Source organism: Bos indicus x Bos taurus, chromosome 17, assembly GCF_003369695.1.
Source record: "Bos indicus x Bos taurus breed Angus x Brahman F1 hybrid chromosome 17, Bos_hybrid_MaternalHap_v2.0, whole genome shotgun sequence".
Taxonomy (NCBI): Eukaryota; Metazoa; Chordata; class Mammalia; order Artiodactyla; family Bovidae; genus Bos; species Bos indicus x Bos taurus.
The window spans coordinates 20,224,815-20,243,608 of NC_040092.1; the positions used below are offsets into that span (position 1 = coordinate 20,224,815).

Sequence of the window (18,794 nt, forward strand, 5' to 3'; positions counted from 1 at the left end):
TCAAACACGCCAGTCACGGTCCCACCTCAAGGCCTTTGCAGTGGCCGTGCCCTCTGCTTGGAACGAGCTTCCCCAATATGTCCACCTCTTTACTCAAAGGCCACCTTCTCAGAAAGACCAACTTAAAATTGCAGCCTGGGACTTCCCTGGTGGTCCAGTGGTTAAGGATCCACCGGCCAATGCAGGGGACACAGGTTCCATCCATCGTCCAGGAAGATCCCACATGTCTTGCGGCAGCTAAGCCTGTGCACCACAACTACTGAGCCTGCACCCCAGAGCCCGTGCTCTGCAACAAGAGCAGCCCCTGCAACGAGAAGCCCGTACACCACAACTAGAAATGGTCCCTGCTCACCACAATGAGAGAGAGCCCAAGCTCAGCCATGAAGATGCAGCGCAGCCAAAACCAAAATAAATAAAAACTTTAAAAAAGGATAGCAAAAGACATTTAGCTTTAAAAATAAAATAAAACTGCAACCAATCCAATGCTCTCTATTATGCTATTTCTTTTCATTTATCTCCTTATCTCCTCCAACTTTTATTGTATTATATATACCTCTAGTCATTAAGTCGTGTCTGACTCTTGTGACCCCATGGACTGCAGGCTCCTCTGTCCATGGGATTCTCCAGGCAAGAATACTGGACTGGGTTGCCATTTCCTTCTCCAGGGGATCTTCCCGACCCAGGAATCGAACCCGGGTCTACTGCATTGCAGGTAGATTCTTTACCAACTCAGCTATGCCTGTATTATATATTTCCATCATTATCACTGTTGCTATTTATTGGCTGGCTCTATTAGAATATCAACTCCATGGGGACAGAGGTCCTGTCTGATTGATGTATCCCAGTGCCTGGGACTCAGTAGGTGCTCAGGAAACATTTATTGAATGACTGAATGAATGACTGAATGCAAACTCAGTTTTAAGACAAGTCCCTCGCTGGCCCCCAGCAGCCCTCTGAGCCCACCCTAAGGGATCATTTGAGAGCTGCTGGTGGGGGACCCCAGTGGGGATCAGGCGGGGCCTACCTTGTAGTACTTGCCGTAGATGTCGGACACCATCATGATGATGGGGAAACCCATGAAGGTGACCAAGGAGAGTTGCCACGAGAGGCTGAACATGAAGACCACCACACCTGTGACCTTAACCGTATTCCGCAGGAAGATGTTGATGTTCTGGGAGACCAGGTCGCTGACCATGGTGGTGTCCGAGGTGAGGCGGGAGATGAGGTCCCCTGGAACACAGGCCTCTCAGCTCCCTCTGCAGTAACAGGGCCACTGAGGGCGGGGGCGGGGGACCCTTGGGGAACTTGGACCTTCCCTGTCTTCTGGGCTGGTCTGCAGGGGGGACAGGGTGAGTCGACGGCCCTGAGGGCTGCTCTGAGTCCAGCCCTTATCACCAGCATCTGGTTTCAGCTTCAGCATCTCCCAGAGCACAGAGGAGGCAGCTGAGGCTCAGAGAGGGGAAGAGTCTTGCTCAGTGCCTCACAGCATGGCTGTGACTGAGCCAGAGCTGAACCCGTGGCCCCTCCCTGTCACTGGCAGAGGGGCCACTCCCCTCTTCAGCCTTATGGTAATAACCATCTGAGCTATGGAAGAGAGAGGACCAGACCGCCCCTTACTGATGGCTGGATACTGGGCTAAGACCTTGACAACAATCCCGTGGGGCAGCTCCTGTTATTGTTCCCATCTTACGGAGGAGAAAACAGAGGCTCAGAGAGGTGAAGTCAGGGATGGGGCCTGCACCCAGGCTGGGCTGCCTCAGAGACTGGATCTCGGCCCCCTGTTCTGTCCTGTCTCTCTGCCCTGCTCACCCCAACAGGCCGGGGGAGTCCTGGCCCATGTGCGTCCCACAAGCCAGCGGGAGGTGAGGCCTTGGTTGCTTCAGGGACAGGGTGGCCTGGCCAGGGTCCTAGAGTGGCCACAGCTCGCAGCAAAACCTCAGACCAGCTCCCCAGGGCTCAGGGGGGCTGGAGGCCCACGCCAGCCACCAGGGGCATCCCCACCCTGAACTGGATGGCAGGGCGAGTCAGCAGACTGAGAGCACTGATTCACTCAGTTAAATCCTCAATGCGGGGCAGGCCCACCTGGCCGGGCCCAGCCCCAGGTCACCCGAGGCCCCCGGGAAGACCAACCTGTGCGATTCTCGTCAAAGAAGCTTGTCTCCTGAGACACCAGCGAGCGGAAGAGACGGTTACGGAGACGAATGTTCAGTCTGGCAAATATGAGGGTAAAAATGCCGCCCCGAATACCTGCGGCAAATGAGCTAATTGCAGATAAGAGATGTTATGTATAGCACGACGTCCTTCCGGCAACTGCCCCCTGCCCCCCACTGCTCCCTCCCCACTGCTGGCAGGCCAGGGCCTTCGCAGGGGCGAGGGACCCCAACCTTGAGCCCACTCTCTGGGGCTGGCACTGCCAGGGGGTCACCCTGTTCCCAACAGGAGCCCCCAAGGTGAGGGCACAGGGGGGACTTCTTTCACTGTGGGCGAGAAGCCCAGCTCCACCCATCAGGCCTCTTGCCTTTCCAGAACAGCACAGACAAAGCTGGCCCTTGTTTCCTGCCTGGAAAACAGCTGGGGGTGGGGGGTGGTGCTGAAAGGGGAACCCCGAGGACTGAAGTCATTTTTAGGGACAAGAGGGGTGTGGCTCTAGGGTGGGGCTCAACCAAATGGGCAGAACTAAGCCAGTAGCTGGGTTGTTGGTTACCATGGGGACCAGCTGAGGGACAGGCCTTAGCCTCCCATCCCAAGGGGCGTTTCTTGGGCCTCCGTGGCCCTTTTTCCTCTCAGGAGCTACCTCATCCCCGTTCGCAACTGCAGGCCTGGTGGGTGGGGGCAGGCAGGGGTCGCTACCTGCCAATGGCCAGCACACACATGACGATGACGGCCGCGCTGAACTGCTCCATGCTTTTCTGGATGACGATGCCATCGATGGCCCGGCCAGTGTAGTAGGGAAGGAAGGTCTCTCCTGCCGGAGACAGGGCAGGCTCATGGGGGCGTCTGCAGCCAGGAGGGGGCTCTGGAAGCCCCCAGACTACCCTCACTGCCTACTCCACTAGTGGGGTTTTCTCTCTCTGCAAATTCCTGCTTAGTAGCCAGGCGGGGAAGCGGGGAGGGGGCCCCCTCTTTTCAGAGATCAGGAACATGGGAAATGTGAGTTATTCAGTTTATACTGATTGGATCCTGTTATCATGAATAATGGCTCCCAGACATGGAGAACACAGAGCCATGGGGCTCCTGGGTGATGGTTCATCCCCTCTGCACGAGGACTCAGAAGGTGACCCTGTTATCATCCATTTTACAGGTGAAGAAAGTGGACCAAAAAGATGAGCTGAGGCTCACCCAGTCAGACCACCAATTGATGGCTGAGAGCCACAAAAGTTCACTTCTTTCTTCTCTCTGCCAGAGGGTTCAGAGTCCAAATTCTAGAAGCTCAGAAGATGTTGATGTTCTGCTTCTGAGCAATGCTAGAACCGCCACCCCACTGCTCTTAGTCGGGCACTTTACAGCTTGCCAGATAATTTCTTACCCATGTGTCTCACTGTATCTTCACATCGATCCTGGGTGTGGCGGGGGGAAAGGGGCATCCGGCAGAGATGTCATCCCCATTTCACTGAGGTGGAATGGGAGACTCAGAGGGGCTGAGTAACTTGCTTGACATCACACAGCAATTAAGAGGATGGCAGGATGCAAACCCAAACCAGCTTCCAGTCTGGGACTCATTCCTTGTGCCTTCCCTCCCAATAACTTGGAATGAATGGCCCACTCTCATAGAAATGATGGACACGAAACGGGAGGTGGTCAGACCAGACTATGTCCAGTTTTCACTGCCGCTCTTTCAGCAGCCACAGCCTGGGTCAGCACCAGGCATAGAGGAAGCGCACAATAAAAGTCAACCAATGCCCTGTGCAGGTCTGGTGGGTCCCTCCCCAGTCTGCGCTGCACAACTGGCTCAGCCAAGACAGTGAGGCCTTCCGTGGGGTTCTGGCGCCCTCTGCTGGTCTTGGCACAGGAACCACAGGGTGGCTACAAAGCTGGCCTCCATCTCCTCTGCCCTTGGCCAGATGGGGTCTCCAGCCAGAAGTTCTGCCCCAGCTGAATCTCTGCCTCAGTTTACCCACGGGGAAGTAAAGGGCCTGAGGAGCTCCAGCAGAATTTTCGGTCCAACAAGCACCAGTGATGGTATTAACCGCCACAGACGTTCGTGGAGCCCTTGCTGGGTGGGGGCGCTGAACTAGTAAGCAGGTAGGCAAACTCTTTTGTTGAATCTGCCCAAGAACCAGGTGAAACTCTCTGGTCTGCCAGCAAATCTTGTGGCTCTACTTTCAAAATACTTCCAGAATTTGCTGCCTCTCCCTCTACTGTCCCCCCTGGCTTTGTCAACGTCCTTTGGATGGTCTCAACTAAGTCTTGGTTCTCCTTGCCGCCACCTTTGTCCTCATCAACCTGTTCTCCACTCCCAGCAGACAGCAGGACCTTGTGAAACCCAAGTCAGATCGTCTCATCCTGGATCAAAGTCCTCACAGTGGCTGACACCCCCTGCATGGCTGGCCCTGGTACTGAGCTACTAACTTCTATTCTCCCTTTACTCTCTCTACTTTTCCTTTAATAATCAGGCAGCTTTCTGCCTCAGGACCTTTGCATAGGCTGTTCCCTCTGCCTGGACCACTGTTACCCCAGATAGCAGCTCCTTCACCTCTTTCAAGTCTCAAATGCCTCCCAATAATCCTATAAGTGTAGTATTATCATTCTTCCCATTTTATAGATGAGGGAAGTGGGGGTCAGAAAAGTTAAGTCGTTTGCCTAAGGTTACTGTAGTTAGGTTGCTGTGAAATCCGTACTAAAGAATTGAGGGAGACACTCATCACTAAAATTAATCTTTTTTTCACACAATGGGCAGTTTTCCTTTTAGATTATAAGGTTTCAGAAAAATCTGGGCCCTACTGGATGCTTACTGATTGAAAAATAATTGTTAATCACAGTGTGTGTGCACGCGTGCTCGGTCGCTCAGTTGTGTCCAACTCTTTGTAACCCCATGGACTGTAACCTGCCAGGCTCTTCTGTCCATGGAATTCTCCAAGAATACTGGAGTGGGTTGTCATTCCCTTCCAGGGGATCCTGTCAACTCAGGAATAGAACTCATGTCTTCTGCATTGGCAGGCAGATTCTTTACCACTGCATCACCTGGAAAGACCAATAACCATAGTCTCTAACTTTTGTGAAGTACCTAGTTTTGCCAGGCACTTTGCTTCACCTCATTTAATTTTCACAATAATCTGGGACTTCCCTGGTGGTCCAGTGGTTAGGACTCTGCACTTCCACTGCAGGGGATACAAGTTCAATCCCCGGTCAGGGAACTAAGATGCCCTGCGGACAAGTTCAATCCCTGGTCAGGGAATTAAGATGCCCTGCGGTGCAGCCAAAAAAAAAAAAAAATTCACAAAACCCTGACAAAGCCCTCATTACAGGATGAGACACTGAAGTTTGGCCATAGTAAGTAAACTCAACTAAAACTATCTGAGACTTCCCTGGTGGTCCAGTGGTTAAAAACCTACACTTCCGAGGCAGGGGGTGCAGCTTTGATCCCTGGTTGGGGAACTAAGATCCCAGATGCTGTGTGGTGTGGCCAAAAAAATAAAACCATAAGTGAAGTTGGGGGCCTGTTCTCAAGTTGAAGCCCTTGACCTCAACATAACCCTACTGGCTGGCACAATCTGCTCGGCTATATTTTAGGACATCTGTATCCCTGAGTGCACAACCGCTGACCACAGCGCCCTGGCAGGCGGGGGAAACAAGGCCGTGCGGGAGACAGCTGCCAACATGAGCAGGATGGCCGTTCAGTCATTCATCTGCTCGGTGAGTCTGATTCTGTGCCCGGTACTGGGGGCCCTGAAGGAGTCAGACCTGACCTCTGACCCCAAGGGGCTCCAAGCCTGCTAGGGGAGGCAGCAAAGTAGACCCAAGATACTCCTGTCACCAAAGCTGTAGCTAAGGACCAGGGTCAATAGAATACGCTGCTCACAAGCAGACTGCTGACCTCGTAGCATGAGGAGGAGAACCAGTCTGGTTAAATGACAAGGGGTCATCTCAGTACTCACGGCCACTAAAACTTACTGGGAGCTTCCTATGTGCCAGGAGTGGTCTGAGGCAGCCTACTTGTATGAGCTCACTGAACCTCACAACTGCTGAGATGCCCATTTTACAGACAAGCAGACGTGCCTAAAATCACACAGTGGTCAAGGGGCTGGAACTGAGAGGACAGAGGATAGATGGTACATGGAAAGGGGCTTGAGGGCTCGCCAGTTCTCTCTAAGATCACTGTGGCTCTGTGGCTGCTCCCAGACTCTCTCCCTCTGTGAGTTAAATATGTAACAACTCACAGGAGTGAACATCCCGGTACTTACCGGAGGTAACGAGCTCTGTACCTCTCCTTCTCCTCCCAGTCCTTTTTGTTTGTTTGTTTGCCTGTGCCTCGTGGCATGTGGGATCTTAGTTCCCCAATCAGGGATTGAACCCATGACTCTTGCACTGGAAGTTTGGAGTCTTAACCATTGGATCGCCAGGGATGTCCCACTCCTCTCTGTCTTTATTCCAACTTTACAACATCTTGGAACAAGGATGCTAGCAACCCCCATTTCACAGAAAAAAGATGTGAAGCTATGAAAGTTTGGATCATCCGCCCACAGTCACACAGCCAGGCCTGGAGCAGGAATGGAATTGGTACCTGGGCCTTGTCACCCCCAGAACCCACAGAGTTTCCACCCTGCGATGTCATCTTCCCACTGTGTTGCTGAAGTGGCACTTTCAAACTGTTCGGACCAGACCAGATATCATTTATATCACCAACCAGGACACACACACAGGTGCACACAACTAGGATAAAAGTTTCATGCAAATTAAGCTCATCAACTTAAGCTGGTTTTAGAAAAGGCAGAGGAACCAGAGATCAAATTGCCAACATCCGTTGGACCATTGAAAAAGCAAGAGAGTTCCAGAAAAACATCTATTTCTGTTTTATTGACTATGCCAAAGCCTTTGACTGTGGGGATCACAATAAACTGTGGAAAATTCTGAAAGACATGGGAATACCAGATCACCTGACCTGCCTCTTGAGAAACCTATATGCAGGTCAGGAAGCAACAGTTAGAACTGGACATAGAACAACAGACTGGTTCCAAATAGGAAAAGGAGTCCATCAAGGCTGTATATTGTCACCCTGCTTATTTAACTTATATGCGGAGTACATCACTAGAAACGCTGGGCTGGAGGAAGCACAAGCTGGAATCAAGATTGCCAGGAGAAATATCATTCACCTCAGATATGCAGATGACACCACCCTTATGGCAGAAAGTGAAGAGAAACTAAAGAGCCTCTTGATGAAAGTGAAAGAGGAGAGTGAAAAAGTTGGCTTAAAGCTCAACATTCAGAAAACGAAGATCATGGATCTGGTCCTATCACTTCATGGGAAGTAGATGGGGAAACAGTGGAAGCAGTGTCAGACTTTATTTTGGGGGGCTCCAAAATCACTGCAGATGGTGATTGCAGCCATGAAATTAAAAGACGCTTACTCGTTGGAAAGAAAGTTATGACCAACCTAGATAGCATATTGAAAAGCAGAGACATTACTTTGCCAACAAAGGTCCATCTAGTTAAGGCTATGGTTTTTCCAGTGGTCATGTATGGATGTGAGAGTTGGACTGTGAAGAAATCTGAGTGCTGAAGAATTGATGCTTTTGAACTGTGGTGTTGGAGAAGACTCATGAGGGTCCCTTGGACTGCAAGGAGATCCAACTAGTCCATTCTAAAGGAGATCAGTCCTGGATGTTCATTGGAAGAATGAACAATGAACAATGCTAAAGCTGAAACTCCAATACCTTGGCCACCTCATGCGAAGAGTTGACTCATTGGAAAAGACTCTGATGCTGGGAGGGATTGGGGGCAGGAGGAAAAGGGGACGACAGAGGATGAGATGGCTGGATGGCATCACCGACTCTTTGAGTTTGAGTAAACTCTGGGAGGGAGTTTACTCCCTGGACAGGGAGGCCTGGCATGCTGCAATTCATGGGGTTGCAAAGAGTTGGACACGACTAAGTGACTGAACTGAACTGAAGCTCATCACAGACTACATACCCTGATGGCTCTATTCTGCTTCATTATAAAAAATGCTTTGAACCCAGAAGTGCCACTTATCTATAGGATGACTTCTTTAGATATATGCACATTTATAGGAAATGTGTATAAACAAGAAAAAAACAGACTCAAAACCACCCAAGAGTCCTATAACAGGAGATTGACTAAATAATCTATGGTACAGTCACACAGTGGAATATTATGCAGTCAAAAACGAAATGAGGAACTAACTGGGAAAATTCTAGGATATATTATTGTTGTTATTGTTTTATATAGTTGCACTGCATAGCAAGAACAAACAAGTCAGTTCTAAAGGAAATAAACCCTGAATGTTCATTGGAAGGACTGATGCTGAAGCTGAAGCTCTAATACTTTGTATACGTGCTGCTGAAGCGAGCATCGATGCTCCAATACTTTGGCCACTTGATGCAAAGAACAGACTCATTGGAAAAGACCCTGATGCTGGGAAAGACAGCTAAAAGGAGAAGGGGGTGCAGAGGATGAGACATTTAGATGACATCATTGACTCAGTGGACATGAATTTGAGCAACTCTGGGAGAGAGTGGAGGACAGAGGAGCCTGGCATGCTGCAATCCATGGAACTGCAAAGAGTCAGACACAAACTCTGACTGAACAACAACAGCGCAGCATGTGGGATCTTAGTTTCCCTACCAGGGATTGAACACGTGCCGTTGCGTTGGAAGCTCAGAATCTTAACCACTGGACCAGCAGGAAAGTCCCCAGGATATACTAAGTGAGAAAAGCAAGACACAGACTAGAGTGCAAAAGGTGGGGGGAGAGAGACTTCTTTGCTTATAGCTGTATAAAGAAACACTGCTGCTGCTAAGTCGCTTCAGCCATGTCCGACTCTGTGCGACCCCATAGACGGCAGCCCACCAGGCTCCCCCATCCCTGGGATTCTCCAGGCAAGAACACTGGAGTGGGTTGCCATTTCCTTCTCCAATGCATGAAAGTGAAGTCGCTCAGTCGTGTCCGACTCTTAGCGACCCCGTGGACTGCAGCCCACCAGGCTCCTCCGCCCATGAGATTTTCCAGGCAAGAGTAGTGGAGTGGGGTGCCATCGCCTTCTCCGAAAGAAACACTGGAAGCATATATAAGAAATGAATAACAGTGGTTTCCTGCCCACTTGGAAGTTGCTGGAACCATTTCCTGTAGTTAGCCCTGGGCAGGGGGATTTAGGATTGTCAGGGGCAGAATTAGGGCGAAACACTCAATGTTTATCTTTGTGTATTAATTTGATGTTTGAACCATGGAAGGAAGATCTTAAAACTGGAGAGGACAGGGCTTCCCTGGTGGCTCAGTAGTAAAGTATCTGCCTGCCAATTCAGGAGATGCGGGTTAGATACCTGCTCCAGGAAGATCCCACATGCCGCGGAGCAGCCAAGCCCTTGCGCTACTGAGCCTGTGCTCTAGAGCCCGGGAGCCGCAACTATTGCAGCACGCGTGCCTAAAGCCTGTGCTCCACGACCAGGGAAGCCACCGCAACAAGAACCCTGTGCACCGCGACCAGAGTAGCCCCCGCTTGCCACAACTAAAGAAAAGCCCGCACAGCAACAAAGACCTGGCACAGCCCAAAATACATAAATAAATAAAATTTTAAAAAATTGTATAAAAAAAAAAACTTGAGAGGAAAGAAGAGGTGGTCACACCCCCCAAACACATTCCCTGGGTGCCCACCAGGCCCCGTGGGCCGGCACTTACCCAGAGCCGCCACGATGAGGAAGAAGGAGGCCGCCACGAGGAAGGCGATGTCGGGCTTGGTGTAGGACAGCAGCTTCTGCAGCGTGGCCCCGGATGCCTGTTCGGGTGCAGGCCGGTCCTCGCCGGGGAAGCCCTCGCCCTCGCCCTCACCCTCGGCCCCGGCGCCCCGCCCGAGGGCCTTGGTGTCCGGCCGCACCGTGGACAGCAGCCACCAGAGCAGGAAGGAGGCAGTGAGTGAGATGTAGGTCCACACGAAGAGGGCCCAGAACCACGGGTCCCGGACCGGCTTGCGTACCTCGGAGAAGAGCAGCAGCTTCACCATGGTGTAGATGCCCCCGAAGAGGCACACGAGGGCGATGACTGTCCACGAGGCCCGCAGCCTCCGGGGCCCCAAGGTGCTGTTCTTGGCCACGCCAATGGTGGCCCCCAGCAGCAGGCAGCTGCGGTACACGCAGGCTGCCCAGAGGTCCAGCACCGAGTCAAAGATGTTGAAGTGGCGGATGTCCTCCAGCAGGCTGCGGTCCAGGTGGCTGAGGATGTAGATGGCCGTGGTCATGCCGATGTCCAAGCTCATGAAGGCCAGGGTCACCACCACCGCCTTGCACAGCCGCATCCTGCTGGCCGGGGGTAGGCAGGCACTGAGCGGCAGGCTCTAGCTCATGGGGGCAAGGCCATTGTCTGCGGGGCGAGGCCAGACCTGCAGGGGGCAGTGGGGTGAGGGGTGAGGGCGTGCTGCTTGCTGGCTGTGTGACCTCGAGCAAGTCACTTGACATCTCTGAGCCTCAGATTCCTCATCGGTAAAATGGCAGTGACAAATTACACAGGGGTAGGGGGAAGGTTCCGCTCATTCAGGGAATATTTATTGAGTGACCTCTGTGGGCCAGACTCTGTTCTTTGTGCTGAGGATTAAAAAAAAATTCTTTATTTACCTGCACGGGGTCTTAGCAGCAGCATGCAGGATTTTTAGTTGTAGCATTCAAGCTCTTAGTTGGGGCATGTGGGTCGGGTTCCCCGGCCAGGGATTGAACCTGGACCCCTGCACTGGGAGCGCTGAGTCTTAGCCACTGGACCGCCAGGGAAGTCCTTGTGCTGGGGATTTAACTGTGAACCCAAATAACAAAGATCCCTGCTCTTGAGGAGATGGGACATTCATGTCAGAGACAGACAATTAGTAAGTGATACCGTGTGTTAAGAGACAGGGCTTGGGGGGAAGAGTTGGGTGTAAGGGATGTGAGGGCAATTTTAAATGGGGGTGCAGGGAAGACTTTGCTGTGAAGGTAACACTTGAGTAAGACTGAAAGAGGTGAGGGAGTCTGCCACGTGCATACCTGGGGGAAAGCATTTTGGACAGGTGGACAGGCAAGAGCCCTGAGGTAGGAATGTGTTGATGTGCTTGAGGGAGACAAGGAGACCTGGGGGTCTCTGATGCCCCATTTGCAAAACAGGCAAAGCTCCAGAGTCTCCAAAGGAGGAGAAAGGCATGGAGCAACAGGAGGGGTGGCTGTGAATAGCAACTGGGAATGGGGCAGGGGGGCAGGGGGGCAGCCTGAGAGACCCTCTCCCTCACAGCTCCGAGGCTCAGATCAAGGTGACTGACTCGATGTTCTGGAATGCCAGAAACCTCACACAACTCCAGAAGGCCAGTGCTTCCACATTCCCATTTACAGTTGGGGAAACTGAGGCACAGAGAGCCAAAAGCACATGGCCCATGTCGCTCTGGTAACAAAGGCCTGAGCCGGGACTCATACCAGTGTGTGAAGGGTCCCAGCACCTGACCCACAACCTCAGACACAACAGCAGGTGTCCAATTACTATGAGCAAACGATTATGAGGCACAGCACTTCCTAGCAGTCCCACCTTTATGTGAGCCACGTGCTTTGTGTGTGTCCGCTTATTTAGCCCTCACAACAACTTGGTCAGATTTACACTATCATTCCCACTTAGCTGATGGAGAAACTGAGGCCCAGAGGAGCTACTAACTTGCCCAAGATCACACAGCTGTTGAGCAGTGGAGCTCTGATTTGAACCCAGAGCTGTCTGGTTTTAGAAGCTAGGCTCTAAACCGCTAAGCTAAAATGCCTGTCAAGATAGCAAGTCCTTACAACAGCCAAGACATGGAAGCAACCTAAATGTCCATTGACAGATGAATGGATAAAGATGTGGTATATATACATACATACACACACACACACACACACAACGGAATACTGCTGCTGCTGCTAAGTCGCTTCAGTCGTGTCCGACTTTGTGTGACCCCATAGACGGCAGCCCACCAGGCTCTCCCATCCCTGGGATTCTCCAGGCAAGAGTACTGGAGTGGGGTGCCATTGCCTTCTCCTACTCAGCCATAAAAGAGAATGAAATAATGCCATTTGCAGGAACGTGGATAGACCTAGAGATTACCACACTAAGTGAAGTGAATCAGAAACAGAAAGACAAATACCACATGATGTCACTTATATGTGGAATCTAAAATATGACACAAATATTAACGAAACAGAAATGGACTCACAGACGAAGAGAACAGACTTGTGGTTACCAAAGGGGAGAGGGGGTGGGGGAGGGATAAACTAGGAGTTTGGGACTAGCAGATACGATATATAAAATAAACAAGGACCTGCTATATAGCACAGGGAACTATGTCCAATATCTTGCAATAAGCCATAATGGAAAAGAATATGAAAAAGACTATATATATAACTGAATCACTGCTGTACACCAGAAATGAATACAACATTGAACATCAATTATACTTCAATTTAAAAATACACACATATATATGTGTGTATATATGTATACACACACACACGCATACAGCAAGCGCAAACACAGAATGCTCATCAAAGGAGAACAGAGCCTATACGAGAGGGGGCTCCACCAGGAGAAGAACCGAGGACAGTGACAACACCGCCGAGGACAGCAGCAAGAGCAGTAACACAGACACTGATGTTACTGTGCGCCTGGCGCTGTTTTGAGTGGTTTACATGCAGTCGTCCCTCACGAGAATCCTATGAGGCATGTTTCATTGTTATCCACATTTTACGGTGAGAAAACTAAGGCGCATAGACGTTAAGTGATCTGCTCCAGGCCACCCAGCTAGGAGGAGGTAGCAGAGCTGGGATGTGAACCCAGGCCTTTTGAGTTCTAAAATCTGGGCTCTCAACTCCGAAACCGTGGTTCTTCAAACCAACCTCGAGGCGGGGAGGCGGGTAGGCAAGACTTTTAATGATGCTCAGGAGGGTCTGAGATGCAGAGGGGACACAGGGGTGTGATGGTCCCCAAGCCTGAGGGGCTCTACTGTCACTGCAGCTCTTCTAGGAAGACTCAAGTCCATCCTAGAGAAGACGGTTGCCCGTCAGCAGCTGACTCTTCAGGGAAGCCCGGGTTGAGGGGAATCCGGGGCAGGGGAGGGGATGGAGGTGGGGATGGGGGAACAGAAAACCCCCTGCGCAGACCTTCGTCCCACCCCCGGTAGGGCTGCCGACTCAGGCTCCTGTCTGCTGCAATGCAGAGGCCTCAGGGAGCCGGTGAGTGGGTGAGCATGAGACAGAGCCTGGGGAGGGATGCTCTTGGCCTGGTGCCTCCGCAGGCCTCTCAGCTGCAAAGGCCCTGCCAGCCACCTTGGCTGCAGCTCACCTCGGGGTGGGGATGAGGAGTCCCTTTAGCCCTCTGGGAGGAGCTGGCATTCAGAAGTGGGAGAGGAGGTAGACCTGCCAGAGGCCAGCATAGGAGCAGGGTTGGGGGTGGGGTGCTGCACCAGGTCTCCCCACCCCGATTCCCAGCCACTGAGGAAATCCCTTCCTGACACCCTCCGGTTCGGGTAAAGTCAACCCGTTTGATGGCCAGCCACCTACCTGGGAGCCCAGCTGTTTATCTTCCTCACCGGCATAACCACATTGTACAGATGGGGAAACCGAGGCCCAGAGAGGGAGGGAGAGAGGATGGTCTGAGGTTACCCAGCGAGTGGGGGCAGAGCAGTCACAGCACTGGGGTGCCCAGCTCTCAAGTGCTGAGTCCTCCTACTCCAGGCTCTGATGGATCAGAATCCAACTCGGGTCGGATTACAGTGGAGACGGGACGACTCTTGTTATTTTTAAAGTTACTGAGCAGCAGAATGAAGGGGACGCAACCACCAGCCCAGACTGGGAGGAGGGGAGGATGGGGACCAGTGGGATGCTTGGAGCCACATCCATGCTGTCCATCTGCCTGACCTGGGTTTGGCCAGGTGAAGCTGGAGGGCAAATTGTGGGCACATGGGTGACATGTGTGCCCCAAGGGACAAGGACAGGGTGGTGGCCAGAAGTCAGGGCAGCTGTGCCCAGGGCCTGATGTGCCCAGGAAGACAGGGTCAACTTGTCTTGACCCTAAGAGCTAAGGAATGGCATAGGATTAGCAAATGACTCCACCCTCACTGATGGTCCTGTCAAAGCCTTTTCTTTCTGGTAGAAGAAATGGTGGTTGGGGCATCGCCAGCTGTCAGATGCACAAAAGGAAAGTCTGAAACAGCCAGGAGACAATTTACAAGGGTTACAGCTACTGTTTACATTTATGGAGTATTGCTAAGTGTTTGACAATGTGCTAAGTGCCTGGCACCTCCCTTCCTGATTATTCACTGCTACTCAGGGAGGGTCTCTCAGTTTTCATTCCCATTTTACAGATAGGCAAACAAAGGCTTGGGGAAGTCAAATGATGCACAGAGAACAGGTGAAATCCACACTTCTCTCTCTGGGACCCAGGCTATGCAGGGCTCCCAAGAAAGCGTCATGAAGGACCTGGAGGGGCCCACCCTGTTCAGTTCACCCCCAACTTCTGGGGTGAACTTTTCACCCCCCAGCGGTATTGTCCAGCTGACTGGGGCCGGTGCTGTGGGACGGTATCACTGTGGGGTCTCTGGATGCAGGGCCAGGACTTCTTCCTCCCTGACTCCATCTTTGCTGAGCCCCCTAGCCCACGCTGGGCCTTCGAAGAGTTGTTTCAGATGACTCACAGCGCTGGGTGAAGCGAACTGGGGAGCTACGGTGGCTTTCCTGCCAGCCTCCTTTGGTCACCTGGCACCTGCCCGCCTGAAGCGAGGGAATGGAGGCCAGCCAATCTCCAGGGGGCGGGGAAGTGGGCGGGGAATCCTGTCAGACCAGCTGAAAGCTAATTTAATTAACCTCAGGTCTGGGGATGGGCACCCTGCTTTAACAGAGGCTTAGAAACAAGGCAGAGACCCTTGGGAACCCACAGGCTTAACTGCCAAGATGGAGGCAGAGAAGGCTCAACCCACTGGCCAGCCAGGGTGAGTGGGGGGAAGAGGTTCGCCAAGGTCGGCAGACCCAGGCCTGCCCCCAGGTTTCTGATATAGCCAGGCTCTCAGGATCTATGAGCTCCCCGCTGGAGGGTGCGGGGAGCCCTCGGAAGAGCTGCCAGTCAGATCTTGGGGGAACAGTCATCCCAGGATCCACCCCCAAAAGGCACCCCCAACATTTTCCAAGAGGTGGCGGCACCTGAAAGGTTAAAAAAAAAAAATGCAATCTCCTTGCGGCGTAGAAAGGATGCTGCAGGGATGGGGGGCTGGGACATGCGACTGCGGGCGCTGGGGTCCCAAGGCAGGGGCCAGGAAGGCTCCCAGGAGGCTCCCACTTTCTACCGAGATGCCTTTACTCCACCCCCGGGGCAGGGAGAGCCAAGTGGCCCCCAGCCTGTGCAGGCATAGCACCTCGACCTGAGAAAGATCTGGGTCGGGGGTCCCGGGCGCTACACTCTTACCTGTTATCTTACCTGGCACCAGGTGGGCCGTGGGGAGGGGGAGCAGCGGGCTGGGGTCCTCAGGGGCGCCGGTTCCGCGCGGCTCATTGGAGACTGCGCCCGGCGCTGCGCTCGCTCCGCCCCTCCCTCCTCCCGCCGCTCCTCCCTCCTCCCGCCGCTCCTCCGGGCCTCCCGCCCCGGGCTGCGCAGCAGCAAGGTCGGAGCGAACCCGGCAGGGCGGGCACCCTGGCCCGCTGATGGGCGGGGAGGGGCCTCCCACCGGGCGGGGCCTCTGGGGGGCGTGGTCAGGACTACCCGCCCGCCCACCTGCGGCAAGCCCCGCCCCCACCAGCGGCGAGTCCCGCCCCCATCCGCAAGGCCAAGGACCTTCTGGGGGGCTCCAGCCAGCCCTTAGAGGCTTGGGGCCCATTCTGAGCGGGAGGAAATGGCCACACCTGCTGCGGGGGGCCTGCTCTTTAATCTGCCTTTTGTTCCAGAGGGACAACCTTGCCAGCCCTGGAGGATGGAGGTTACGATCCTCATTCATTCAACCGATATTTGGTGAAAGGCACTATGTGCTGTGCCCTCTTGTCAGTGTTAAGAGATGCTGCGGAGAACAAAACAAGATCCTTGCCCTTCTGGGGCTGATAACTCTAGTGAGCGAGCCAGGCGCTACCCATAATGAATAGGTAAATTATACTTGTTGGAAGGGAATACATTTCATGGAGAAAAATAGAGCCAGGGTGGTGGGAAGTGGGAGAGAGGAGGGAACCTACATGTCCTCTGTGATCGCTGGGGTCTAGGTGCTCGATGCTGGGTGTGAAAAAAGAGAAAACTCCCATTCTTTGTGGGGTGCGGAAATCAACAAGTAAATACGGTAAGATAATCTCAGGTAGTGCCAGGTTATTACTTATTTCCTGTAAAGTAAATAAAACCCGAAGGGCTTCCTGAGGAAGGTGAAAGGGGAGAAAGAGGGAGCCATGGAAAGATCGGGAGGGGATGTATTCCAGGTGAGAGGAACTGCCAGTGGAAAGGCTCTGAGGTGGGAACTCACCTGGCATTTGAGGAACAGAAGAGGGATCCATTCATCGGCAGGAGAGTAGGTCAAGCCCAGAGGGGTTGGGGGGTGGGGACAAGATAAGCCCCTGTCTCTATTCAGCCTTCAGTCAGAGATTGAAAACACTCCCTGAATTTAAAACAGCCTCTGCTCCTCACACGGGACAGCTTCTTTCAAGGGGATCTGGCCAAGTGCAGAATTGTAAATGCACTTCTTTTTTTTGACCCAGTAGGAAGTTCTTCTATAGATAGACTTGTGGAGGGAGCGGAAGATACTAGTTTGCAGATAGTTACTGGAGGAGCAAAAGTCTGGTGGGAACTCGCCAAATAATTACAGAGCATGCTCAACAGAATACCCTGTAGCAGGGGGAAAAAAAACAACTATGTGTCAGTCTACACACAAAAGTTACAGAAAGGTATGAAATGACCTCCTGAATGTGCTGAGTAAAAACAAGGGATAGAATCAAGCCGAAGTATGATACTGTTTGTGCCAAAACAAAAGCAAATATATAATTGTTCCGGAAGAGAAGCTCCTGGATGGATTATCCAAAAGCTAGAGTGACTCAGAGCTGGGACCAGATCCAGGCTGTCTCATTTTTGCTGTGTGAGAATAGCCAACATCATACTGAAGGAGCAAAACAAAGTCATTGTGCTGACACTACCTGACTTCAGGACTTACTCTAAAGCTGCCATAATCAGGACAGTGCGTTGTTGACAAAAGACAAATGGATCAATGGGACAGTGCAGGGAGCCCAGAAATAGACCCATATAAATATAGTCAACTGATCTCCCACAAAGGAGGAAAGGCAACACAGTGGAACAAAGACAGTCTTTTCAGCAAACGGTGCTGAAACAACTGGACACCCATGTGCAAAAAAAAAAAAAAAAAAAATCTTGTCACAAATCTTATATCTTTCACAAAAGTTAACTCAAAATGGCTCACAGATCTAAATGCAAAACACAAAACTATCAAACTCCTAGAAGATAATGTAGGAGAAAATCTCTATTTCCTTGGGGATGGAGATGATTTTTTTAGATATAACATCAAAGGCATGATCCATGAAAGAAAGAACTGATAAGCTAGACTTCATTAAAATTAAAAAAATTCTGGAACTTCCCTGCTGGTCCAGTGGCTAAGACTTCACGCTCCCAATGCAGGGGGCCTGGGGTTCAATCCTTGGTCTGGACTAGATCCCACGTGTGGGAACTAAGAGCCTGCATAGTCAAATTAAAAAAAAAATTAAAACTTCCACTCTGCAAAAGATATTGTTCAAGGAATGAGAAGAAAAGCCACATACTGGGAGAAAATACTTGTTTTTTATATATCTATATCTGATAAAGATTGTTATCTAAAACATACAAAGATCTCTTCAAATTCAACAATAAGAAAACAAATAATCTGAAAAACAGGGAAGAGACCTGAACAGACATTTCACCAAATGAAAAATACGGATGGAAAATAAACATATGGCAAGACAGTCAATGTAATTTTCATTAGAAAATTGCAAATTGAAACAACAAGGTACCACTACATACCTAATAGAATGGCCCAAATCCAAAGCACTGACAGCACCGAATGCTGATGAAGACGCGGACGACAGGAACTCTCTTTCATTGCTGGGGGGACGCAAAATGGCACAGGTACTTTGGAAGAGAGTCTGGTGGCTTCTTGCAAAATCAAACATACTCCTACCATATGATCCCGCAATCACACTCCCCAAACGAGTTGAAAACCTATGTCCACACAGAAACCTGCACACAGATGTTTAGGGCATCTTTATTCATAATTGCCAAAACTTGGAAGCCACCAAGATGTCCTTCAGGAGGTGAATGGCTAGAATGATAATCCAGACAATGGAATTGTACTCTATGCTAAAAAATATAAATTATCAAGCCATGAAAAGAGGGAAGAAACATAAATGCATATTACTAAGGGAGACAGGGTTTCCCAGGTGGTGCTAGTGGTAAAGAGCTGCCTGCCAATGCAGGAGACATAAGTGATGCCGGTTTGATCCCTGGGTCTGGAAGATCCTCTGGAGGAAGGCATGGCAACCCACTCCAGTATTCTTGTCTGGAGAATCCCATGGACAGGGGAGCCTGGTGAGATTCAATCCAAGGGGTTGCAAGGAATCAGATATGACTGAAGCGATTTAGCACTC

The 18,794-nt window shown here is 51.5% G+C and overlaps 1 protein-coding gene across 3 annotated transcripts in view; it reads right to left on the reverse strand.

The window, feature by feature from the left end:
- Window positions 1-18,794, reverse strand: part of ABCB9 (ATP binding cassette subfamily B member 9) — a 41,914-nt gene that overhangs the window by 14,107 nt on the left and 9,013 nt on the right. Inside the window, exons 1-5 of one of the 3 annotated variants that reach the window (XM_027566933.1) lie at window positions 15,613-15,769; window positions 9,850-10,546; window positions 2,851-2,965; window positions 2,131-2,261; window positions 1,025-1,230 (exon numbers count right to left, since the gene is read on the reverse strand). In XM_027566933.1, coding sequence (XP_027422734.1) covers window positions 1,025-1,230; window positions 2,131-2,261; window positions 2,851-2,965; window positions 9,850-10,462 — 1,065 coding nt within the window. In that variant the 5' untranslated portion in view covers window positions 10,463-10,546; window positions 15,613-15,769. Of the gene's footprint in view, window positions 1-1,024; window positions 1,231-2,130; window positions 2,262-2,850; window positions 2,966-9,849; window positions 10,547-15,600; window positions 15,770-18,794 lie in introns of those variants that run through there. The other 2 variants (XM_027566931.1, XM_027566934.1) reach the window with 2 other exon arrangements.